The following is a 26,871-nucleotide window of genomic DNA, read 5'->3' on the forward strand; positions in this document are numbered from 1 at the left end:
TGTGTAGCTGTTATTAACAAAGGTAGGATGATTTGCCACTGAATTTGAGCTGTTAAAGTATGCTTCTAGGTCATATTCACAAAGGTAGGATGGTTCGCCACTTAAATGTAGCTATTAAAGTATGCTTGTAGCTCAGATTAACAAAAGTAGGACGATTTGCCACTAAATTTTAGCAGTTTAAGTATGCTTGTAGGTGACATTCACAAAGGTAGGATGGTTTGGCAGTTAATTTTACCGGTCAGAGTATTTTTCTAGCTAATACTCATAAAGGTAGGACGGGCTGCCACTGAAGTTCGTGTTGTGCGCATGCGCAGAAACAACGGGTAGGTAGGATGGATTCCCAGAACACCGGCTCATTAACATCACCATGTAGCCTTGAGGTCGGTCATGTGGTGACGCCACGGCCAAGCGTGCTGATGTAACGGGGCAGCGGAGCACCGACTCACGGGGGAGACCAGGAAGTTTCACCGGGGAGGCTGTCGGTCCGATTGTCAAGTCCACACACGGTGTTTATTTGTCAGTATGTCAGGTTTGTGAAGCGAGGATAAGATGTTTCGCCTTGTTGTGAGTACTTTGCGCGTATCCTTGCGCCAAAGCCAAGACTTCCAGGAGATCCTACCAGACTCTCTCACTCTCTCTGTGGGTGCGCCACTTGTTGCTGTAAATTCATAGTATAAAGTAGTTGTTGTTATACATAGTTATTAAGTAATTTATTATGGGTCAACATCATCGTTTGTCCTGATATGCAACCGGTAACTAAATCGGCAGGCGTTTTAAAGACTACTGTCATCAGAGGCATACAGACCTTCATTAAAGATACGCAGCTCCTTCTGTTGTCAGTCCAGTCCATAGAGATATTATAGCATTAACTGGACATTGGGATAAAGTAAAGTACTATGACAGTATCTGACACTTACCTACTAATTTAGTTAATAGTTTATGTTTCATGAACAGATGACAGAAATATTAGTTGCATGTTTGCTCATCAGCTGCAGCCTGTAGCCTGTTTAATGTGTTAAGTACACAATTGCACATAAGAATACCAACAGTGGTCAGGACAAGTACAATATCTATATTACTTAATGATTGGCAGTGTGGATATTTACTTCCATGCATCCCCTTTTGTCGTCTTCTTCTTAAGTGTAGCATCTTTTTTTAAAAGAATGGCAGACAATGCTCGTGCATAATTTTTGGAAACGAAAACTGGTTCAGAGCCCAAACTATTAATACTAAACACCTTACAGTCTTTCTGCTGTCTCTCACCATTTTATGCATCTTAAACTGTAGTTGGCTGATTTTGAGTACTAACATTATTTATAGAAGCTATAAAGTGTTGTGAAACTGACAAGTTAGCAGCTATTGCATTCGCCTTTCTAAACAAGAGAATAAACCTCTTAGTCCCTTATTTTCAGAACATGGCTGATTCCAAGACCAGCTTACTAAGAAATGACTAAGACTAGCCATAAAATCTGCAGCCCTTCTGTTAGGGCTTTGTCGCATGAGCCAGTTGTGCAGGGTCATAGCCTGTTTCTGACCTGGTCTCCACACTCTGACCAGCACTGGCCTTGACAGCCCTTGTTAAGCAATGTCTTTTCACTTTCATCAATCTTCCTTTACTAGACACCGATGGTTACCAAGAGCAGCTGCAGAGTGACTCCCAGTTCCTGTGCTCAGATCAGAGGATGGACACTGAGCTGGTTGACAGACTTGTCCTGCAGCTCAACAGGATCTACCCGCAGATACTAAGTGACAAGGAAGCCCACAGGGTCACTGCAGCTATTTGTGTTACACAAACAAAATAGAAGCATACTGTGCAGATGCGTGCAGTGATTCAATGCAGCCTGTGTCTCCCTGCAGTTCAGGAACTTAAGCGTGCCCACCAAGGTGCGGTTAGCAGAGCTCTTGAAGCACCTGCACAGAAAAGGCGAAGAGGCATGTCATGAATTCTACAGAGCTCTTCACATCCACACAGAGGACATCTACTCTAGCCTGCCTAGCAGAGTCAGAGAAAGAGGTGAAACATTGAACTTTTATTGGCTACAGATTCCAGATTGGATGATAGCTCTTTCTTCTCCATAAAGTTCAATTTCACATTAATTTTATTGCAGACACAACTATTGAACCAATGTCTTTGTGGGACCTAAAGGTTCTGGTTTTACCCTTAAAGCATAAGTTTTGTGTCTGCTAAGCTTTTTTTTTAAAGCACTGGTTGCTTTTTGTACCATGTTAAAAAAAGTGCATCTTGTATGTTTGGAGTGATGAGGTTACACAAATTACAGGAGCAGCTTCCAAAGTGTCCTATAAAGGTGGCTCCCCTGCTGTGTCTAGCTTTACATAGGCTTATCCTGTTTAAGATGCAAAGAGAAGCTAATGTGCTGCCTAGACTGCTGTCCAAGTAGCCATTTAACACTTCACACGTTGTTATTTAAAGTGGAATGCCACCTTTTAACCTCTTTTACTTTCTGTTTTTAGAGGTGGCAGATTCAAAATGCACTAATGACAAGACAGTTCGGCAAGAGCGATATGTGCTTAACGACAGAGGTACATATAATCACCATCATTAACAACAGAAAAAAGGGTTGTTTCTATGTAAATCATTCAAATGTTTAAAATTTAAGAATATTGAGATTTCACAAACTAAAAAAACATTCATTGATTTATACAGTGATATTACACGATAAATGTTGCTGTTTCTTAGTTATTCTGTAATTATTTAGTAATTATTAAAGTAATTCTGCATCATTTAGACAATTCATGACGTGCTTTCCAGGAAATTGGACTTATTTATTTCAAAAACATGCACACTTTTACTTCCAGTCCCTCTCAGGAGGAATCATGCAGATTTAGTTGCAGGAAGTTCATGAAATACAATCACAAACATGAACTAATAGTCAGCAACATCTGACAATTTCAAGTCAAATGTGCAGTGTAATCCATAGTCTGTCACTGACTTGATGGCAGAAAAGCTCACAAATGCACTGCTGTTAATGGTTGAGCTATTCTGTTGATTTCTAAGTTTAAAAATATGACTAAACGCTAAAAACTGACTTTCAATCTGACAATGGCACTAACTAGGGGGCAATTTGAAAACAAATGCGATACTAGTAATCACTTGTGAAATATATAAAATGATAATATGTAAGTAATGACTCATAAAAGCCCTATATGTGCCATTTTTTCTTTAACTTGCCTGCATGGCTTTTTTAAAATTATTATATTGTTACAGTTTGTGTGAGTGTGTGTCAGGGTCCCTCTGTACCCCCTCACTGATCCCAAGATAAGCCCCTTAAGCTCAACTAAGCTGTGGACTTGAGCAAACGCAGTTGTCTGTTGAACCTTTTAACCCCTAGCATCAGAATGCGGGCCCCATCACTGCTCTTTACTGCTCCACCATTCATCATTCCATCACACTGAGAGCACAAGCTTTGTGAGGCCAGTTAAGCTCATGTATAAAGCAGCTTCCTCTGTCCTGCATTCCTTTGAACAGTCAGAGCTGCGTCCACTGGGTCAAAAGTATGTCAGCAGGGAAATGGGTCATCAGAGATGCCGTGAAACACTGACTCCTGATCATAAGTCATCCAAAGGAGCTTGTTTAGCTTGTGAGCAAGACAACTTTATGTACACAGAGCAGATTTAGGACTCTTGACTTTGCCATGCAGAATGGAAGCTATTATTTTAGTTTGCCCGTTTTTGTAGTTTTTTTGGATCATCTAATTTATTAAGTAGGTATTAAGTAGGCTACCGCACACTGATCAGATAATTAATTGTATAGTTAATAGCTTTATTCTCTCCTCCTGCAGGACCAATGTTCTTCCTGAGCTGCTTCAGTTTTGTAGTTGGAATTGCAATACTCTACTATTACGGAGGTGAGTCGTGGCACAAAAAGTGAGAGGGACAAAGACTTGAGACTTACTTTACTTACTTTGATCATGTTCAACATTTCAAAACACACCCTCCATATACTCAAAACTCTGTTGTTGTTTTTTTGCTCTTCATTATAGACACAGAGGGTGAAACCTTGAGATGCACTGGAGTGTTTCTTCACTGCTCTGCTGTAAGACTGAGTAAAGATGCTAGAGATGTTTTCATTTCATATGGAGAAGTTGGAAAGTAGAAAAAATGAAAACATCGAGGCAATGAGAAGAAGAAGCCATGAAAAATGTCTTTTTTCTGTGCCAAACTCATCATTTTCCTAAACCGCACATCCTAATTTATTTACAAAAGTACTGATTGGAGGAATGTAACTTGACCTGACTGATTCTGTCACAAATTCTCACAGCGTACATCTCCTGAAATGGCAGAACTATGCAATGTTCTTCCAGAGTACTTGTATGTATGACTCTTGCCTGGATTTCCTGTTTGTAGATAGCTATGAATTTCGTTCTTTTAAACTAAAATGCTTAAAGCATAATAATAACCAAGTGTAACCGTGCAGCTGCACTTCCACAAAGCTGTTTTCACTTACTGTAGACTGAGTCGGTTGTTTGGGTGCAACAAACCCAAGAGTGGGGGCAATGAAGTGTATTTTGAGGAGAGCTTCAAGTAGGAGCACCTGTGTGGGTAGGCTCTTGGTTTGCACTTAATTTAACAACTTGAATTTTTCATTGCTCTGTTTATTAACGCATTTCACAACAAATACATGTATGATCACACCTTAGCCCACCTCCAGTGCCTTCTATGAAATCTGCAAAATAAAGGGCGCTCTAATAGTGTTACTTATTTTCAAATAAAGCACAACAAATTAGGGTCACCTGTGTTTGCATCTTATTTTTAGTCTAGTGTAACAAATATTCGACAAAGGTCTTTGTAGAAATGGGTACGTAATTAATTAAATGCTGTATATGTTGCCGTAGTGTAGCCACAAAGGGGAATTAAAGGTAATTAGCAGTGCATTGATTAGCTTTTCCGGGTTAGTTTCTGGCACTGTTCACTGCACTGTCATCATGAAATGGAGATTATGTTAAATTATTCATCTAATTGATTCAACAGCAGCAACACATACACTAGAGGGCACTGCTTCCTCACTCATACACACACAAAAAACAGAAAACTATTCAAGTGTGCTATAACAATGACAATGGGAAGCAGGGATCAGACCTCATTAATGAATAATGACAATCAATTTGGTTGAATGAGTTAAGCTAACTTGATGAAATGCTCCATTAAATGCTGCTAGATAGACTGCCTTTGAAATACCCTGATGGGTGCATTTGAATGCTTTCTATTTCTTGTAATAAACGATGTGCAGGAATGTAGCCACGTCGAAGGTAAGGTCTACATCACAGCAGCAGAGCAGAGGTGTCTGATCTCAGGAGATTTTCAGCACTCCGCAGCATTTTTCTGCCACTGTCTTCCCTGCAAAGTGAGAGCAACAGATGAGAGGGGAGTCAAAGAGAGAGAGGAGGAATTGGGAGGTGCTAAAGGGGGCTGGAAATGTCACCAGAGTGATTGTTCAGTTCACACTCTGGCATCCACATTCCCACGAGAGAGCTATTAATACGCTCGCTTCAAAGGAACTAAAAGTCCTCGTTGATCATCAGCATCCTCTGATGCGCAGCCCCCACAGAGTCACTTTGTTAAACTTCAAGACAGAGCGGTAGGAGCCATGGATATACATTATGTATATATATCAGTCTACAGATCACCTCCAAGTGAAGCTGTGTGTATCATCAAATCTGGCTATCAGTGTGGCTGTTTCCACGGTTACCAATGATAGTTGTAGGGGAGGAAAAGGATGAGATTGCGACGTTTTGCCATCTGAAAGGTGCTTCCTCACAACCACCTTGGAGAAATTATAGATAGCTGCATGAATACAATTAAGGTTTTTAGCTGATAATTATGTGAAACAGCCTCAAACTTCCTTTACTGGATATTTATGTCAAACCACTCAAGTGTATAAAATGAGCATTTGCTTGTGCTCTAATTGGGGTTTCAGTGGCATTGCTGCCTAATTAAGGCTTCCGTTTTAACAAGTAGTTCTGCCGGGGTCTGTGCTCTGTTGACTCTGACTCATCAGCTACTTCTGGTCCAAAGAACCACAAACAAAGTCCGGCTTTGCTCGTCACAGAGGGATTCATAGCACAACCAAACACTGTTATAACTGAATGTTAGGCATGACGCCTGTGGGATAGAGTTGATAGTAAAGTTTAAGCTGTGGAGGTGGGTAGTGGTTTTGAGGCGGATGAGGCCTGCCCTGCGCTGCATACATGTGCTCAGCACACCCGTTAAACCTGATGAAACGTCACTGGTGCAATTAAAAATTAAAGAAGGTTCAGAGGGGTGTGTGAGACTGTGCATCCATGTCTGGCTAGTGCTTTGGGTCACTGTCGGACAGCATAGGAGACAGACAGCCAGAGGTCACATGTTCCTGACTGCTGCTGTCTCCACTTTCCTGTTTGTCCAATCAGAACAAATGTTGTGTTGTTTACGTACCAGACCTCTTTGTCGCTACGGCTGTTTCTTTCTTGTTCGCTATTTTCTCTCTGTGCCTGCAGCCATGCGGGACAATGATTTTCTGGTAAATGAACAGCTGTGTATTTTGTTTGAGTTGTTTTCTGGTGGAAATTTCTCTGCGAGCCTGGAGAGGTCACTGTGTTTGTAGGTCACGTAGGTGATTGTGAAGGTCCGGTCAGAAGAGGAGTGGACCAAAAACATGCTGACGGCATGAAAGTTTTTAGGAGCAAACTGCAGAGTAAGGCAGGAGAGAAAATACCTGTTTGAAAAGAGAGAGGGGAGCAATGAAAGACTGTGAAAATAAAGCATACACACACATAGATGTGCCTGTATGTGTGTGTGCGCGTGTGTGTGTGCGTGGTCAGTTGTTGTAATTAGTTCGATGGACCCCAAAAGCTGTGATGAAGACGTTGACCACCACGATGATGAACACCAGACCTGTGGCCACGTTTTCCATGAAGTTCAGCCTCTGGTGCTTTTGCTCATCATTCAGGTTCCATCGAACTGTGAACAAAAACGGAACAACACACAAACACACACTCAGATAATGTCTAATTACACAACAATCTACTCTATTCTGGGACTAAAGCCAACTCATTATGGTGCAAAGATTTACTGTCAACCACAGATCTATATTTACTTAATTCTGGGTTCAGAATGCTCATACATCTATGTGTGTCTTTTATTTTATGACAGAAGCATGTAAGGAAACAATGCAATATTCAGTTTTTCATTTTTCACTTAGTGGAAACTCAGATTAACGTGGCAAAAAAGTTAGATCTACTGCAATCAATTTACTATACTATACTATTTTGAATTTGATCACTCAAAAACGTTGGGACAGGGAAATGCAAAAGGCTTTAAAAGTAAGTGGTACTTAAATGGAGCAGCTTAAGGAACATTTTGCAACTAATTAGCTGAATCAGCAACAGGTCAGTAACATGACTGAGTATAAAAAGATCATCAGTCTGCAAAAAAAAACGCATCTACAAATTGTGGAACAATTTCATAATAGTGTTCCTCTTTGTAAAATGTGAAGACTTTGAACATCTTATCAGCTACAATTCCCAGCATCATCATAAGATTCCAATAAGGCGGAAACATCTCTGTGCGCATGGGACAAAGATGAAAATCAATACTGGATGCTCATGATCTTTGGATCCTCAGGTGACACTGCCATAAAAAACAGGCATGACACTGTCATGGAAATAGATGCATCCGCTCAGGAACACTTACAGAAATCAGTGTCTATGAATGCAGTTCACCCTGCCATTCAAAAATGGCAAATGAAAGCTCTATTGGTGTTGAAGGAAGAGGCTATATGTGAACACAATCCAGAGATGTCGCCATCTTGTCTGAAAGCTCATTTAAAATGAACTGGGGCAAAATGGTAAACTGTTCTGTGGGCAGATAAACTGCAAATACAATTTCCTTTTGTAAAACATAGATTCCACCTGGGGTATTAAAAGGCCATCCAGTTTGTTATCATTTCACTTAGAAACCCTGCATATCTGATGGTATGGGGTGTATTGGTGCCTGTCAAACTGGCAGTCTGCACTTCTGGAAAAGCATTATCAGTGCTGAATATATATATATATATATATATATATACACACACACACACACACACACACACATGGGTTTAAGACCATCATATACTCCAATCCAGATGATTTGTTTTTTCCTGTCCAGACCAACTGGAAACATTTGATGCATTATGAAACCAGAAATGTGTTTAAAACACACAGAATTGTTGAGCAGCTACAATCCTATATTTCAGAATAAGACAAGAACTGAACAAAATTCCTCTCCCAAAACTCCAACAACTGGTCTCCTCAGTTTCAAGACATTTATGGACTGTTGTTAAAAGAAGAGATGCTGGTACACAATTGTAAACATAGTCCTGTCTCAACTTTTGTTTAGACCTGTTGCTACTAACAGCACCCAATACGTTTGTTAAAATAGTATAGTTTCTCAGTTGAAACATTTAATACGTTTTCTATTCTTCGTAGTGAATAAAGTATGAGTTTGTGAGATATGCAAATCATTGCATTCTGTTTTTAACTGCATTTAACATAGCTTCCCAACTTTTTTGGAATTGGATTTGTAACATGTAAACATGTATATGATATGATACATTTACTATAAATGTCACACAGGTAAAGAAAACAAATGTCAGGTTCAAATCACAGAGAAAGAACAATACAGGGGAAGAAAACTGATCAAGGGAAGCTTGTATTTCCTATATGCAACTGTGTCCTTTCTTTTGTGTTTTAATAGCATCATGGCATGTGTTAAATGTCATGAAAACAGCTAATTAGTGTTGTGACAATGACATTACTATGGTGTCATCAGCAGTACAGGGAGTCGCCTGTGAATAATGTTCACATGAATGCATAGTCATACAAATGGGTCTGCAATAGCCATGCATATGTGCATGAGTGTGTGTATTTGATGGCAATTACCAGAGGTTAAACAGCGTAAGAACCCTTCCTGTGATGTGTGTGTGTATCTGATCTGTCTTGGTGGGGGCTAGAGTCGGACTGGGGTGGCCGGTATGTAGGCCGCTCACATCACGCACCACTGGTTCCATTAGAGAGAGCTGGATCCAACGGGGAGGGAGGGATGTGAGGACGAGAGGCCAAAGAAGTTCAGAAGAGTAAGAGAAAATGAAGAAATGAGTAATGAGAAAGAAATGTATGTGATATTTTGGTAAAGGCGAGGGGTGCTGTTTAAGTCTGGTAAAGGAGGTCAAAGGGGCAATGAATGGGTGATGACTCATGTGCTGGATGTGTCTTACATGTGACATTTTAATGTGAACACCTCAATGTGCAAATATCAGAGTTAATAATATCTGATTGCACTGTATACTCATACTTTAACAGTGTTAATGATGATATAATATTTTTTTGCAGAAATCTGAGCAACAAGGGAGGAAATATTCATCTGGGCGTGCTTTGAAATATCTGATTGATAATTGATTATTTTTAGATTTTTTTTCAGCAGTTTCACAGAGGAGGTAGATAAGATATGTGGCGTTGTTAGTTTCACACTAACCAAACAAAACTCACTTTATTTACTCATCCATTTACAGCTGAGTCATTGTGACTGGCTTAAAGTTCATTAACCTGTTGTTCAGTGTGTCAGGAAAAAAAACTAAATCAGTTCATCTATCCCCAACTTATCTTATTATTTTAATTTACACGCACCAATTTGTCAACCCGAGATATCAGCAGACCTTCTAAAAGATCGTTGCTGCATGTGTCACTTTTTGGGCTTTTCTCTTTGTTCCAACACATGGAGATACATACATACTGACACATATTGACACATTTACACACATACACAGCACCTCTCCCAACTCCCAGCAGTGCTGATATCAGCAGTAAAACCCAGTGAACCCTTTGACCTCTCAGTCCTGGTTGCTATGGAGACTGAATCCAGCTCCTAATAGGTTGTTTGTCAGGAGTCAGTAGACTTGACATTTATGGGGGAGGGGGTGCATTGTAGGGCAAAAGGTGGCATATAGATCGCTTTAATCTTGCTAGAATAGGAAGGATGAAGTGGGCAAGTAAAGGATGTGAGATGCCAGACAGCAAAAACAGCTCTGATACACCAGAAGGGCTCAGGCTATGTTTACTTTCTCACCTATGAAGATAAGCAGGACCCCGACTGTGATCTGTAGACACAGAGAGATGCTGATTAGGGTGATGGTGGGGGTGTAAAAGTGGAAGCTTGGCCCCTGCTCCAGGACAGCTTTTAGCTGGGAGGCATTGGCCATCAGCAGGGCCACATCCAGCATACTCTCAGCTGCACTCTTCTTATTGGCATAGTGGTTCATGTTCAGAGGAGCTGGGCTTCTGGGCCAAGCATCTGGATGGGTGGTCTGGGGGAGAGAAGAGAGTAATTGGCACAGAGATAATGTTTATGGCTCGCAGATAATGACAGAAAGAAGAACGCTGGGAAACAAGCAGAAAGGCTTGCTCTGTGCTGTGTTTTGTTCTTCCAGTAGAGCCAACAAGGCATCATTTTGATGAGACTAGCAGTAATTTTGTGTTTCCTGAGCACGGATGGTGAGGATCTGGTTATCATTCTGACCTAATTAGAACAACACCAGCCATTACAGAAGAGTGACCTTTGAAAACAGAGCCATTAGTACAGCAAAGAGATACTGGCAATCCGGTAACAGCACTATTAAAACATGACAAACACGAAGTCAGCATATGTCGTTTGTGCCAACAGTTTCAAACAGTCACTTTCAGTCTGCACATTTTCTCCTTCGCTTGTGTCATATGTGCTTCTGTGAGGCTGCGCTGCACTTGTTGCCCTCTATTCCAGGGTTTGTTGACTTTATAAATCAAAACAGTCAAATGATTGATTTTCTTATCTGTAAACAAACTATCAGTGTAGAGTGATAGAGTGATCCTTTGTTCATATTCTGCCCATATCACATTCTTTTGAAGCTTGATGGACAGCTGCAGAACTGGGCTGAGCAAATCCATGAAGAACTAATGTTATATGATAGCAGTTTACCTCAGTTTGTCCATCTTTTCGCAGGTGGAGCCTTCGGCTATCAGGACCTTCTCTTGTGAAGCCTACTCTCAGTTTTGGTTCTGAAGACAGACACCCTCTCTACTCTTAAAATTAATCTTTCCCTTTCCTTTTTGACAAATCTAAGACTTTCATCAAGTTCCTTTAGTTACGCTGCTCTAAACCCAGGCTGCTAGTGGATGCACTGAGCACTTCTTCGCTCCTCGCTTTCACTTCCCGTACACTCATAGGCCACCGGTGCATCTTGTTAACTCTTGTCTACTTTCTTCAGTAGTTTCTGTGATGTCCTGCTCGCGGCTCATCGTGCATCTATGGTCCTCTGTACTTCCGTCTTCTCTTTCCTTTTGCAACCTAACTGATCATGGCAGACAGCAGTCCCTCTCTGAGCCTTGTTCTGCCAGAAGGTCTGCCTGTTGACAGGGAGCTTTTCCTCCCCCAATTGTTGGGGGATCTTTGGAGTTCACTCTCTAATATTGCATGATTTTTACCTTACCTTGGGATGACTGTTGTTGTGAGCTGGTATTAGCTTTAAGCCTAACCTTAAAATTAGAGAGGCTATCTGTCTCCTGGATCCAAACTGGGAGCCAGAAGTCTGAGAGTAAAATGCTCTTTTATGGTGATACGATACTATGAGGTCTTTAAGGTAAGATCCAGCTTGAATATATGAACTCAAGTGAAATAAATATTCACTTCACTAGAGAACAAAATGTGCTTTATTATTTTGTTATATTTTATACTCAATAAACTAGGGACTTAGGAAGAGAGGTGAGTAAATATGATAATTCATTTCTATGATTAATCAGCAGGTGTTGACTTTAGCGTTTAAGAAAGTTACTTTTACTCTGAGTTGTGTAACCTATCGATTCTTGTGTGGGTGAGCGTGATGCAACATTAGATTAGCTGAGTTGTGAGTGTGTTTGTGTGTTCACTCCATGTCAGTGGACTCTGTACTGCAAAGAGAGAACCATACATATCCACTGGACCAGAAGGTCTGTCTCTATGAAAATGCTGAAAATACATTTTTTTTTTATCTGGCTCTACACCTGAGAACCACGGTTTAAATTTAGTGGTGACAAGGTCAAAGCATGAATGCCAACTCTTTCTTTGAAAAGGAAAAAAAAAAAATCAGCAGTCTCTTCCTGAACACCAAAAATCTTCCGTTTTTATCATAACACTCCCTGCAGCTGCAGAGAGCATAGTTTGTCTGAGATTAACCAAACTGCAGAAGTGGTGCGAGCTGTCTTCCCTCTGCTCGAGGGATAAAGACAAAAAGAAAGGAAAGAAAAGCTGCACCCTCTAATTTACCATGGATGAGGCTACAGCTGAATTACAATGTATTTAAGAGATTCACAGCAATCGACTGGCATGGGTTAACTTGATGTATGAGGGGAAGTACACTCTGAACAGAAGGTGTGGTCGATGGGGTTGGTAATGAGCTGGTACTCTGCAGTAATTATTTTTGATGATTTTTTTTTTTCAATCCTGTGATAACCACTGGACAAGCCATGTTTAATTCTCTTAATAAATCTGTGCTTTTTAGAAGATGTATTACATGGGTTACTGGCCAAGTTCATCATCTGGCAGTCTACTTATCAGTTTAACTTTTATGCTTTATCATAGATTCATGCGAACACTTCAGAGACGTCTCGGAAGTATCGAGCAAATGTTAAAAAAGCAAACAAAAACAAAAAACAAAATGTGTTTTTTCCAAATCCTTTCAACTCAAAGCTCCACTGCACTGTGTTACACCTTCACAACGAGGAATTAAAACACATTTTAGGACATGCTTTGTGAAGCCAAATGTGCATTTTCACTGGAAAGCAATGTGGTGTGGCAGGGTGTCCTGTGACTGTGATCTGCTCCAAATACCACAAATGGCATACTGTCATGACGTGTCAGGGTCAGCCTTTCTGCTCTCAAACACTGACATAGGTTTTTCAAAAAATACAGCCCTTTATCCCAGAGTCAACAGACCACAGTGAGATAATGCTTGTTGTGAGATCGCAGGTTGGAAATATGGAGTCACTATGTCTAGAAACGCAGGAGGTGAATTTTTTCCAAAAAAGAACCCCTCCTTTTTGACATGTGCGTAGGCCAAATCTAAAGGTCATTTCCTCAGTCTGCTCAAGCTATTTATCATGATTAATCCTGCTGTCTACTCGCATCATACAGCTGGCAAAATAGCACAACAACTAATCACAGTAGAGGAGACATTCAGTGCAAAAATGATAGCAAATACAGGCTCTTATAATATGTCATACTCAACAGCTGTGAATGGAGTGCAGGCATAACATGCTACAAATTTTTTTTTTTTAAAGAGAATGTACGTGATCCTGGTTTTCATTTGAATAATATTTGGGGGAAAAAAGTGGAAGGCAACTCACATTTGCATATTTGGAAAGAATTTTATATCCCAGAGAAACCCAGTGCTTGTCAGTCATCTAGGCACACCAGATTTATAGCTATCTAAACTGTAGGGGGAAAAAAAAGTTCTTATTAAATCAGTTGTGCTGTACTGGTTCTAGGTTTCAGTGCTGAGTTTTGTGATGAATTATTCACAGTGCATTTCTAGTCTGAATTAGTCTCGGGGGAGATACACCAAGGGGAGAGAAGGAGCAAGGTAACGAGGGAGGGGGAGATAGTCAGAGACATAAAAGTTGTTTGGATCTTAACTCTCAGTTATGTGTCACTGTGGAATAACAGATGAAATCATGTAATAATATTTAACATTATTCAGCTTTCTGCTGTAAGGTGCCACTAACACTACAATGTGGGAATGAGAAGGGAAACCAGCTAATCAGTAAGTTATTTATATAGGGCTTCTTCAAACAATGAATGTTGACCTAAGTGCTTAACTGAGCAATTCAAATCATTTATATAAATCACATAAATAAAATACCATTAAAACACGCTGGAGGTTTCTTCCTGTTAAAAGGAAGTTTTTTCTTCCCACTGTCACCAAAGCGTTTGCTCATAGGGGGTTATGTGATTGTTGGGGTTTCCTCTGTTTTCTTTGTATTATTGTAGGGGCTTTACCTTACAATATAAAGCACCTTGAGGCAACTGTTGTTGTGATTTGGCGCTATATATATAAAATTGAAGCTGAATTGAACTGAATGAGACAATATGACATTATTTTACCTTTCAACCCGGGTTGCAGAGTACAAAGGATTAACGAGGCTGAAAAACAAATAAAAGACCTTCACATTTGCTACTTCTCATTTTTTTAATGCCTGGTCCAAAGCTAGATGCAGACTAGTATAATACATGCTTTTCACAACTTTGGAAAGACTGCAATTTCTTAATTCCCGTGATTTAACCCAAACCTCAGATCAAATAAATCCATTTTTCATTGTGTATTCAGAAGCAAATGAACGTTTTGGCTGATTTCCAAAAAAACTAAATGAACTCATTCAACTTGCACACCTAATCCTAAACTTTTCTCCTTTTCCCATGTCGTCACACTAACTGATTACACTACCCGCATGTAAGTTACTTAGAGAGTATGCGGTGCCTTTAGCTTTGTATCGTCAAGCTCTGTGTCTGACATGTAGAAAGCTCTTCAAGGCAACAAAGCAAGACACCACTTAAGACAGTGAAACCATACATTTATTATTTAGTTAATTGAGCCCGTGTTCAGCTATATGATGAAACGCTAAATTAACTCTAACTGCATGAGTGAGTATTTCCCTTACTTTTTTTTTCTTCGTGCATAAGCACCTTTTTGCTCTCCATCCATCATGTCCTATCAGCAGCCTTCTTCTCTCACTCACCTCAAAATCTGGCCAGCTTCCAGATGACAATCGACCCAACTGTAAATCTAATTTCCATGAATCTCTGTAGAGCTTTTAGTTTTACAGCCTTGCACAAAGCAAAGCAAACATGACTGTTTCTGAGTGTGGTCTATGCAGCTAAGGCACTTATGGTGGGAAAAAAAACCCCAAACAAATCAAAAACACTTTCTCATTTAGTGAAAAGCTGCAATTTAAACTACGGGTTATCAAAGAAAGTGAAATCTGACTCGTCTCATCGGTCTTAGATTTCAGTGAAAGGCAGGCAAGGATATTAAAAGCCTGCAGAAAGTCTTCCTGTAAGATATTCACCCTACAAGAGCCATGGATTGAAAAAACACTTATATTGACTCACACTGGTGGGGGACAAATTGTAAATGAGATCAATTGCTCATTTTATCGAGCGTAAGGGTATTACATTTTGCAAATGCTGGCTGAGCTCTGACTGTTGCAAGGAAGTGTCTGTGGCTGCCAGGGTCTCTCTTCCTCCTGCCTTCTTCCTCAAATTCACACACACACACACACACACACACACACACACACACACACACACACACACACATCTGAAATTAAATGGCGCTATTAAGACAGTGACCATACAGATAACAGAGTGAAGTCCCTTTCCCTGCCCTGTAAAACTGGATGCTGCACATTAGATGCAGGACTGAACTACTTTTAAATGGCAGCTTCAATTGCCTAATAAACTAAAGTAATCAATCTGTGAGCTTTACAGTTGTGGCATGAAGCAGGATGATGTAATACAAAAGTAAAACCGTGTGTCTGTTTTTATGTGTGCATTTACGCCAGTGTACTGGTAACAATGGAGGGCATTCATTATGTGTGCCTATGACAAGAGGCACACATATTACTATTCGTCGGATTTATTATTATTATTATTATTATTATTATTCTCCAGTTTCCGCCTGAAATTTTGCAGCGAATCTCGCCCCGCAGTTTTGAGACAAGCTTCATATATGTTACCTCATTTTGTGCGGCTGGATCAGGAATGGTGTGCTATGACTTTTGGTGTTTATAACTATTATAGTTTTTTAAATATTAATATTTTAGTGAAAATTTTCCCGCGCCTCTCTGCCTAACAGTTTTGACAATAGGGTTACATATGTTAGATCATTTTGTGCGGCTGGAGCTGGACTAGTATGGTATACACTTTTGGTGTTCATGACTTTTATAGTTTTTGAAATATTTAGATTTTAGTGCAAATTTAGGCCAATTTCCATAGAAACAGACTTTATTTGTGGTGGGTTGGCTCTCTCTAGTGGTATACCGGGAGTAGTACGGCCGAAATCTGTATGCTTGTTTTTAAACTCAATATCCCATAATGCATAGCACGCCTCTGCCGAGTTCAACAATGGCGGACACCTCTTCGTTTTAAACGTCTTTTATTCGTGTTTCTAGGTCACAAAATGAACTTTTAAGATATTTTCAGGCGAGAATGTAGGTGTGTAAACTTCAAATATCTGCTCGTTTTGTCAAAACATCCCATATTATATCTGACGATGTTGCCGGCTAACTAGCTAGCGTGGCTAGCGACCCTTCGAGCACCCGGGCTTGCCTTCAGTGAGACTGCTGACCATCACCTGTTCGCTCGCCAACAGACTGTCTTAGGTGGACTTATTTTTCGTTTATATGGGCCGATGATGCTGGTCGATGTGGAAATAATAACTGAGTTGTTTGGTCTTGGCTAACGCGCAGCTACAACAGAGAGCAGCTATCTACCGGTGTGTGTCAGAAAAACATGCGGGAACGAGACATAGGAGGCGGCGAGGGGACCGCCGATCGACCGGTGGTAGATCGTGGATCAGGCAAACCTAAGGCAGGAGCGTGAGGTGAACTGAATTTCAGGTAAGAAGTTATGAATTGCACAGGAGTTTCTATAGAGCTGTGTGCGCGCTAAGTTACTGACGTTGAACTTTATTTTATTCATAACGGTTAGTCCGTAGAGTTGCCGTACAAACGGAATCGTCCCACATTCAGAGAAAATATTACAATTTATTCTGTCGTTATGAAGCCTCCCCTGTCATTCTCTGGCCTGTTGCAACTTCAATCGTGAAACTGATCAACGATCGGCTTTTCGCTCTTGTTTATCGCGCTAAACAACAGCAGCACGTTTAAGCTTGATCAGCTGTTGTTAGAATTCATTTGATTTTAATTTTGCGGCTGGTCCAAACCAGGAGATGTCCTTACTGAATCATCAGAGCTGAACTGGTGATGGAGAAACAGGTTTACCCTTTACAGGGCTCGCAAAATCGCTAGCCCGACGTCCCGGGGCTAGCGATTTTTCCAGTCGGGCTACCAAAATCCATCTCAGCCCTGCCCGTCGGGCTATCATGGGAGGGAAAGATATGTCAATGCTTTTGCATTCTTTCGCAAATGTAGCTGAGTAATTATGTCATCGGCATCGATGAGCCACTGTCAATATGTGACACATTGAAATCGCGTTTGAATTTGCGCTTGTTTTTTGCTTTCACTTTCACTTTGCGCTAACTGTGTGTAGAGAGCGACAGCACTAATTGGTAAGTCACAGATTAATTGCACACCACTTCCTCTGACATCGTCTTATCAATCGTTAGCTTACTATCAAACATGACAAGTGAAATCTCCTGCAGCAAGCTTAAACGTGATAGAGGCTGATTACGCAGAGAATTGCTGATCGTTATGTAAATATGCATGTAAGAGCAGATGGATTTAAGCAGGTATTTTAGTTCTGCAGAGCCAAACAAGAGAGGTCAGGGTGAAGAAGGGGCAGCCAAAGAAAAGCCAACCACAAAACGGAAAAGTTATGACAAATCAGACTATGAGGGAAAAAGAAAGCGCAGCTTTATGGTTTCATGGACTAAAGAATTTATGTGGCTGGAATACGACGAGCTAAATAACCTCATGTTCTGCCGGGTGTGTTGTGAGTTTCCCTCGATTTCTGAGTCGACAAGCGCCTTTGTTACTGGGACCAGTCATTTTAAGAAAGACCCCATCAGAACCCATGACAAATGCAAGAAATGCATTATTGCCCAGTCTGCAATATCTTTCCCAGAACAAACACCAATTGCAAAAAGCATACTAAAAATAAACCAAGCATAACAAGAAGTCCTGAAAAATCTGTTTAGAACAGCCTACTATGTTGCAAAGAGTGAACTACCACTGACAAAATTTAGCAGTCTTTGCAAACTTCAAAAAGCAAATGGCCTAGATCTTGGTTGCACTTGCCTCTTACCTGTGATTTCAGTGGAAATGTCAAAAATAAGGATCTGACACAGACTGATTCCTGTTGTACAGTTCTTACAAGTTCATAGAAATTTGTTCAATTAGAACCAAATATTTGAGTTGATGATTGAAATTGTTGTTGTAATTTGTGTTTTAAATATTTTTAGATTGATGTTTTGTTTCCTTTACAGTATTATACTTTAATGTATAATATTGTAAAGGAAACAAAACATCAATCAAAAAATTGTCCTCTTTTTTTTTTTATTCGGGCTACTTAAATTTATTACCAAAAACTGAAGAGTGCCTCCCCGAAGGGCTACCAGGGATTTTGAAATTTTGCGAGCCCTGCTTTAGGTGACATGAATGAGTTGAAGGGAAGTTATGAACTGTTTCTCAGAGACAAATAAACACCCAGCTCCTGTTTTTGTGTAGCTGACAGCTGGTAACTGTGCAGGGGCGGATCTAGCAAAGCTTTTGCCAGGGGGCCAGGTAGGGCATTAACAGGGAAAGGGGGACACAAAGATATACTTTTCTTTCTTACTCTCGTATAAAATATTTAGCTTTTTATTAAATAGTTATCTGCATCTTACAACCAAAGTTTGTATAATAATACACAAGTTTGGCTGTAGACCATTGTTAATCATTTACTGTGTAAAAATAACAAAAAACAAAAAGTAAATGCAAAAGTGCATAAATATTTATTTTACTTGTTTGATGTGTGTGGCGGGGCGTGGTCTGCAGTGCCGCTGCAGGGGAGGTGGACCCACGGGTGTAAAGTCTGTGCTCTTTCGGCTGTTTTTTGGGTGTGTGTCGGGCTGTCAGTTGAAAAGCTACAGCCGGCTGTGTGGGTACACCAAGCATGTGTGAAAAGTGGTCCATAACGTAATGCTTCAAAGAGTGTTCATGCAAACATTGTCGGGTCTGCCGTGGTACAATGGGACTTCTGCTCATGAACCTGTGTGCACAGCATCTGCAAATCGGGGCTGTGCAAAGTCACTTCATCTTTACCCAAAACTGTAAGCTGTCATCTGTGAGGCGCGAGCGGTGTTTGTTTTTACCATAGTTCACGGTGGAGAATGGCTGCTCTTCTGAGTTTTGCTCTCTGTAGCCGTATGAATGTCAAACTACACTGATTCGCAGCGGCATAGGCACACATAAAATTTCTTCTGAAATTTTCGCTTTCTAGTTGTTTATAAGGTCACTCAGGTACACTGTAAAATATAACTTGTTGTTTCAACTTAAAAATATGAGGTAAAGGGCTGCCTTAAAATTTTAAGTTAAGTCAAGAAATAGAGTTTGTTCTTATAACACAACCAATTGTTATCTTAATGAAAAATCACATGTTGTCTAAACTTTCATCTTAGTTTAGTTGACTGAGATTTGTTAGTCAGTTCAACTCCTTTAATTGTCATTTTTACTTGGGAAAACCCTTTCAGCTAAATTAAAATAATCTATTGTTTAAACTCTTGTCCTAGTTCAGTTGACTTGGGTTTTTTAGTTAATTCAAATACTTAAGTAGTTCTTTTAACTTAGGAATCTATTTTAGCTTAACTAACATGATCTGTTAGCTAAGTTGATTTAAGTTTATTAATTACCTGAGCTCCTTAAGGTAGCTGAGTGAACTTGTAAATCAGTTTCATTTTAATTATCAGAGTTGATTGACTGGATGTAAAGAAAAATGTGTATTAAACATCTTAAGTTTTGTTTTGTTTTTTTAGCTTTCTAACATCCATTTCAGCAAAACTACCTGTTAGGTTTATCTTAGATCTCAGGTTTAAATATCTACATTCCTTTAAATTAATTTTCTGTTGTTTACAGAAAAAAAAATAAAACCCCACAGATTCCATTAAAGTCTATCTGATCATTTCATACAGAAAGTTTGTTTTAAGAACATGACAAGACAATTACTCATGAGCACCCAACATTCACCATTTATTGTGCCATCTTAGTCATCTGAGAAACAGAAAAATCAGTGACGTAGCTCATCTTTCTCACAATCCATCAAAACTCAAAGGCTGCTCCCTGTGAAACAAATTTGAACTTGGTCTTGAGCCCAGTTCGGGTGAAGATTAAATTCTGACCAATACTCTCGGAGCAGTAGTGATTCTTGTGAAGTAACAACATAAAGTCTGCATTAATGTAATGTATCAACAGAACACTTGCTATTTTAGAAAAGTTATTCTTTACATTTACAAAATTTTTAAACTTCATTGTGCTCAGTCACACCTGTTAGCATAAAACTTGAAATACTAAAATAGTACAAAACCTTTGATAAGTGACAGTAAAGATCAGTTTATAACAAGTAAGACATCAAACTCTTGTATTTGTCTTCGTTTACAATTGCAACAAATTCCACAGAACCAATATCTCTGAAAATGAGTGCATGCTTTTGAAACATTTGATAAGATGGATATTTCAGAAACATCAGTTTGAGTCTGCTCAATTGCAAAACAAAGGAAAAACTACTGACTTGCATGAGATAAGCATCTGCAAAGTCCAGCATATTGTTGTTCACATAAGTTTCTTAAACCATGAACAAATGAGTAATTGTCTAATCTGGAATGTAAAGTGTAGTCATTTAGTGACATACAAAAGTGAGAATGAGAACTTGCAAGAATAAAAAAACAAACAGTAAAATAAAAACTGTCCTTAACACTAAGGAGCATACAATTACAGTTCTGCATGGCTTTCTGCAAGAGTCTGTTTCTTAGACCATGCACTAGTGAGATGCACTGCCTTCCACCAATGTTCATTAGGATGTTCTGAATGACTTCAAAGATGTCCTTAAGTTCCTTTGGATGGTCTATGTTGAGGGCAAAAAGAAGGCCCATCAGCATGGAAATGGCACTTGAGACATCCCTCAGATTAGACAGGATTACTGCCGCCTCAAGGACAACCAACACATCGATGATGTCTTCTTCTTTCACCATCGCAATGCCAACTTTCATCCTCTTAGAAAACGTGTCTTCAATACCTGTCGGCTATAAAAGGGTTCAAAGACAAAAAAAGAAGAAAAAAAATTACACAATTACAATTACACAATATCCCTTGTGCTTAACAATTCATGTCTTTCCAAAGAAGAGCCATACTGATGCTTTGGATGATGGTGATTGGCTTTGGGTAACACTTATTAGTTGTTAAAGTTTTTTCAGAATGAGATATGCACCCCCATGTTACAAATCCATTTCTTGCTTTAAACAAAGACCATGTTCATAAATAACTGAGCATGTCTTCAATTGCAGAATTCAAAAAAAAATTTCAATTTAAATGGTAAATGGCCTGTATTTGTCTAGCGCTTTACTAGTCCCCTAAGGACTCCAAAGCGCTTTACACATTCAGTCATTCACACACATGGGTGGATGACTGAATCGTGGCTGAAGAGTTGACAGTTCGTCTTATAATTGGAAGGTTGCCGGTTCGAGCCCCAGCTCCGACAGTTTCAGTCGTTGTGTCCTTGGGCAAGACACTTCACCTGTTGCCTACTGGTGGTGGTCAGAGGGCCCGGTGGTGCCAGTGTCCGGCAGCCTCGCCTCTGCCAGTGCGCCCCAGGGCGGCTGTGGCTACAATGTAGCTTGCCATCACCAGTGTGTGAATTTAAATCTACTTATGCTAAATATTGGCTGTGCTCTAAACCAAATCTGGCTGAGAATACATGAAATGTGCAAACTGCAGCTACACTACAGGATCAGATTGTGGCTCCATAGACAATGCTTCTTTAATCAGTTTATTGATTAAAGTTTATTTTTCCCCCTATATTAACAGCATGAAAAAAGAGCATATAGACATGGCTGAACAGGTTGCATAATTGGCACTGAATATCAACATCCACCTTTACCCGGCTGCCCAATGACTCTCGGCCAGTAACCTTTAATTGCTTACCCAGTCTACACAGTCTATTTTCCAGGGTCCAGGACATTTCACCAAAGTATTGCCCCCCACAGCTGTAGCAGCCACTGCAGCCCCTTAAATATCCTAATATCTCTGCCATTACAATATACAATGTGAGAAATCAAACGTAAAGCTGAAGTGAACAGTACAGCAGCGAAATGTCAAAGACCCTGGTGAAGACATGAATAAACACAAGACACTAATAATATCAATGCTAGCTTGCCAGTTAGTTTCTCTGAAACCCAGACCAAATCCAGTGTCAAAGATCTTGTAATAATACATTTGGTGAGGAAAAAGTACACATGTACTTTTTAATTTAAAATCCACTGTGGTGCTGTCATTATTAAATTTACTAAAAGAAACAATGCTAACCTTCACAGTCTTGAAAGTGTGTGAGGGATCTTCCTTTAGAAAATGAGGTCCTCTGTCCTCTTCCTTTGTGTAGGGCTCTGGTCAAAGAAGTCAAAAAGAAAACAAAAACACTTTTTAAACAGTGTTTATGAAGCATGTAGACAGCTCCAAATTCACAGCTTTTTGATACATAATTCCATCAATATATGATTATCATTGGAGATTTTGAATCAGGCTTATCAGGACATTCAAGTAGAATATGATATCCAACCTACCACCAATATACATAGATTCTGTAAAAGTTACCACACTAAATGTCCAGTTGTGAATTATGATGACAGACTTTACTTATCAGCTTTCTTTCAATGAGTTCATCAGTTGAACTGGATAACCTAAAACTTAAACAAAGGATTAGATTTCGCAGTTGAACACTTACATCATCTCCGAAGCATCTTATGAGCCTAGTTAGCCCTCCTATGCCGCTCTTGATTTTGTACAGCTCCACGAACCTCTCCATAATGGTCAAGCACAGCAAAAAGGAACCCTTTCAGGTCAACAGATGTAAGACGGGCAAATTCTGCTTCAACCTGAGCAATAGAAGAAGAGGGGTGGAGAGTACAGACAGAATAAAAAAAAGATTCTTTGAGACCCAAATTTAAGCAAACAGTCATCTGAGGCCCATTAGAGAAAACACAAACGCACAAAAGCAAACAAACAAAAAGATGCACTTTACCTGCCGTTCAGCAAACAAGGAAGTTCAGAGAACAATAAGCTCTGTCTTGAAATCTTTTAAAGTAGAATGATTGTGAAAATGACTTATGTGATGTAAAACTTTAGTAAACGTGCGATTAAAAGAACACTGAGTAAAAGGACAAGTAACAGTTTCCTTATTCCTCAGATGTTTACCTTGATGAGCAATACTGTTTTAGTCCAACTGCCTCATTAAAGTTACACAACAGGCTTTTTACATTAAAGCCAGCAAGTCCATTACATACTCCCTTTTTAGATCTGAAATACTGTGCAGATTCTGTGTATATGTAGTGGACAGCAATTTACCCAAAAGAGTGCAAAGTTTGCAAGTCCACCTCATTTAAATGACAAAGTCAGATGTGATCATCTAGACCTGTGAAAATAAATTAATGACAAACCTGGAGTTATGGATGTTATTACAACCACAAGAACCTAAACAGTCTGCTCCATTGCTTTTGTTAATGAATCATTTGTTGGTAACACGTCTGAATATTTAGTTTATGCCACCTGCATGTGATCATCAATAGTGCCATATTACTTCTTAAGAAGTACCCTGACACTACAATCTTTATATCATTTGTTCTACAGAGCTATTAAGTTACAATATAATCTGTGGTGTTTCCAGTATGACAAAATGCACAAATTGTAACTTACCATTTGACTCCACTGACAAAAATAAATCCCCAGCATCAAGTTTGGCTTCACAGACCTAAAATAAGTCAAATAAAAATATATGTTATAATTATATTGTTTTCGCCATTTATTCATGTTTGCTAATTTTCTGACATATAAACAATGTTAGTTTTGTTACAATACAGAGAATGCAGTTTAATTAAAAGGTAAATTATGCAAAAAAAAAAAAAACTTCTGCAGTATACCATGCCAAAAATCAGTGTCTCTGATGCCAATTATTTTATCACTACAGCTCTTTTAGTATGGAAACTCACACAATCTAGTCATACTGATCACAAGAGTTCAAAAATAAGTCAAAATAGTGAGCTGTGTAACAAATAACTGCACAATAGAATTAAAGCAAAAAATAAACACACTGGAAGACTATCTGATAAAAACTAATATAATGCTGGTTTGTAGACCATATTTTGTCTCAGTCCTCAGTGCACTCTTGCAGCTTAGCATGCAGCAGTTAATAACAACTTAAGTGATTACATAGGGGTAAACAGATGACAACAAGCATCGGAGTCCTGCCAAAAAGTTCTTTTTGAATCCAGTCAGTTATTGGAAATATTGCCAAAATGAACTTCCACCAAAATACAACAGCCTGTGAACTTGAAAGAAATTTACAAGTACAGAGACAATATGAAATAAGCTTTATTAATTAGCTGAGTTAGCTTGCTAATATCGCAACAGTGGTTGAGTGCACAACCTTAAAGCTAGCGGCACAATACTTGTGATTTGGTCAGTGCCACATTAAACCCATAAAAAAGGCCATATGTCAGTTTATTAGGTCAAGTTTGGTCATGACATACAAGCTGGACCTTGTCGGCTAAAGTTACATTAGCTAAAGCAAACATTTCAGTAAAAGAGAAAAACACACATCATGCCATAAATTCAAAACATGTTCCAACTTTTGTAGCTCTCTTTCCTTATAGTTATAACCAATGTTACTCACCTTGAAAGCATATTCCAAAGAAGACGATCAGAAAACGTCCAAGTAAAGTGAGCATGTCGTTAACCGCCAATTCCCCATGATGCACCTCGGTAGCAGTCACGTGAGGCAGTTTTGAATCCTGCTGTGCTCAACTTACCCACGTTGTCAAGTTCACATAAGTTGCTGATTTAGCTGGACATGAGTTTTCAAGTTAGCTTTTTTTGGTGTAATTGGGACGTTTTTAACTTGTAATTCTATGTTATAACAACAACTTCAGTCATCTATCGTCAAACTGATATAGAATAATATGTTGAAACAACAAACAGCTAGAATTACATTTTACAGTGTACCAACAATACTTCACCCCTAAGCCAGACCAGACTGTCATCTGACCCAGCATGCCTGCAAAAGACTTTAAGATGTCTGGTCAAATATTTCTGCGGAGACATAAAATCCGTCTTATTCAGCACCAATTCTATTCTGCAAAGCTTATGCACCTCTGAATGTACCTCACATGCAGATGACATGTAACATGAGGCACAGAAGTGGCATGGAAGCGCAGAAACCGCAGGAGGTGGATAGTTTTACACGATCGGCTTACAATAAAAATTAACAACCGACAACTCTGGGTACAGAAATAACCACGACAATGCATCAACACTTCTTGCAACAAAAAATTTAACCCAAACAAAAATGATTGCATGACAGCTACAATTCCCTAGTCCCATATCCAAGCGATTGCTTTGCGGTTCGTGCATGTTTGCACTGTATTAACGCTTCTTCTATTCTACTGTATAAAAGCATGCAAAACAGCAAGAATGCTCTTATTAATCAGGTAATCTTTCTTCGTGCATCTTTTATTTATTGCACTTGTGAGCATGACAATTTGTAAGATCAATCTACTTAGCCTATAGACATTTTCCCTTGATGAATGTTAAAAAGGGGCTGCAAATATCTTACCTCGGTGCCACTTAACCTGTTGCTGCTGCTGCTCATTTTTGCCCTGTGCGAAGAGCTGCTACACCTCAGATGCAGGCTGCAGCAAAGTGGCAGAATATCCTGTAGGGGTAGAGAAGACTGGACCCGCAAGCACATAGCCGAGGCTACGTGACAGAGCTACTGATGCACATGTAACTACTATATTATAGTGACACAACAGCAGTGATAATGGAAAATGTTGTTTCGACAGGAGGCTTGGGAGTTAAGACACGTGACTGAGTCTGCAAAGGGCGTGAGAAATTTTTTATTTATGTTTTTAATTGCTATGTCATTTACTTGCACTGACTCTAATCAGCCTTTGTCTCACCCCGTGTCACTCTGTCTGTTGGACAGCACAGCAATATGATGAGTAGGCTTTCTGTGGCGTCCCAGAGTGCCGTATGATTGGATGGACCATTCCCCCCACCTCCACCCTCCTCCCTTCTATAGTCCTCACCAGGGGCGTGGAGCCAAACGAACTGACTGGGAAACACATTTGGTGTACCTCACCGGTGCACTAACCAAATGGTGGAAGGCGATGACAAGCGCAAACAGCTGTTGGTTTAAGTTAACTACCGAGGGGACTACAGGAAAAATAAAAAAAACCCGAGTCTTAAAGCGACCCGTGTGTGCTATTTACTTACGCGGCAGCGAAGAAGAAGAAGAAACAGTGGGGAGAGTCGCATCGGGAGCTGCAACCGAAGAGAGGGATGCGGGGACTTAAAAGGAGATAAATACAAGAAATTCGTCAGTTATTTCTTGTCAGCATGTGGTATGTGTTCAGCTAAAAAAGCCCGAATTTGTTTGCGGTCGCTGGGGCGGCTCCTGTGCTTGAAAATGGAGATAATATGCAGATAGGGCGTTTTTGAAGTCCACCTTTTGTCGTGGACAGTCGGCTAACGTTGGCGAGGTTTTTTTTGAGTGCTGCTACTGGACCTGGCAGGTTTGTCTCTGCTGTGTGTCACTAGCGTCAGTTTTACTCGAGGGTGTTTTTTATGACCCTTTTTTTGAACAAGGTAAGTCGTGCCTTATTTTTTTTATGTCAGTATTTGAACGAAAGATAATATTGTGGGAATACTGGGGGGCAATTTATTGCTAGCTAGTTGCCAAACTTATGTCGCCGAAGCCAGCTTGCTAGTTTCTCGGTCACCTGGACGACGACGGCTTCTGGAAGCAATGCTTTAACTCCTGGGCTTGTCTTTTTGTCAACCTCCTCTTACTGACAGCAGCTAACTTCACCTCAGTGATTATTACCATACTTAACGCCCATCGATAGCTTTA

General features: G+C 39.8%; 3 protein-coding genes across 14 annotated transcripts in view; 2 read left to right on the forward strand and 1 right to left on the reverse strand.

Annotated features, from left to right (window-relative positions):
- The first annotated feature begins 9 nt into the window (after window positions 1-9).
- LOC100690622 (caspase recruitment domain-containing protein 19) lies at window positions 10-5,533 on the forward strand. 3 transcript variants are annotated; one of them, XM_005448684.4, is made up of 6 exons: window positions 10-643; window positions 1,621-1,766; window positions 1,858-2,014; window positions 2,473-2,541; window positions 3,801-3,866; window positions 4,002-5,533. In XM_005448684.4, the coding sequence occupies exons 1-6, from the start codon at window positions 550-552 to the stop codon at window positions 4,112-4,114; spliced, it is 645 nt and encodes a 214-aa protein (XP_005448741.1). In that variant the 5' UTR covers window positions 10-549; the 3' UTR covers window positions 4,115-5,533. The 3 variants fall into 3 exon arrangements, with proteins under 3 accessions (XP_005448741.1, XP_025757611.1, XP_005448745.1); XM_025901826.1 differs by having other exon boundaries at window positions 10-639; XM_005448688.3 differs by having other exon boundaries at window positions 10-529.
- Window positions 5,534-5,725: 192 nt separating this feature from the next.
- LOC100690894 (ninjurin-1) lies at window positions 5,726-25,729 on the reverse strand. 2 transcript variants are annotated; one of them, XM_025901827.1, is made up of 4 exons: window positions 25,573-25,729; window positions 10,102-10,339; window positions 6,892-6,957; window positions 5,726-6,712 (listed from the first exon to the last, which is right to left on the reverse strand). In XM_025901827.1, the coding sequence occupies exons 1-4, from the start codon at window positions 25,705-25,707 to the stop codon at window positions 6,603-6,605; spliced, it is 549 nt and encodes a 182-aa protein (XP_025757612.1). In that variant the 5' UTR covers window positions 25,708-25,729; the 3' UTR covers window positions 5,726-6,602. The 2 variants fall into 2 exon arrangements, with proteins under 2 accessions (XP_025757612.1, XP_019205195.2); XM_019349650.2 differs by lacking the exon at window positions 25,573-25,729 and adding an exon at window positions 15,214-15,615 and having other exon boundaries at window positions 5,726-6,957.
- The window catches only part of LOC100691159 (serine/threonine-protein kinase WNK2), a 41,193-nt gene continuing 40,003 nt past the window's right edge, over window positions 25,682-26,871 (forward strand). For 8 of the 9 annotated variants that reach the window (XM_019349642.1, XM_019349647.1, XM_019349645.1 and 5 more), the window contains exon 1: window positions 25,682-26,606. The gene's annotated coding sequence lies outside the window, so the exon portion shown is untranslated. The remainder of the gene's footprint in view (window positions 26,607-26,871) is intronic. The other variant, XM_019349643.1, reaches the window with a different exon arrangement.

Source organism: Oreochromis niloticus, linkage group LG20 (assembly GCF_001858045.2).
Source record: "Oreochromis niloticus isolate F11D_XX linkage group LG20, O_niloticus_UMD_NMBU, whole genome shotgun sequence".
In the NCBI taxonomy this organism is placed as follows: Eukaryota; Metazoa; Chordata; class Actinopteri; order Cichliformes; family Cichlidae; genus Oreochromis; species Oreochromis niloticus.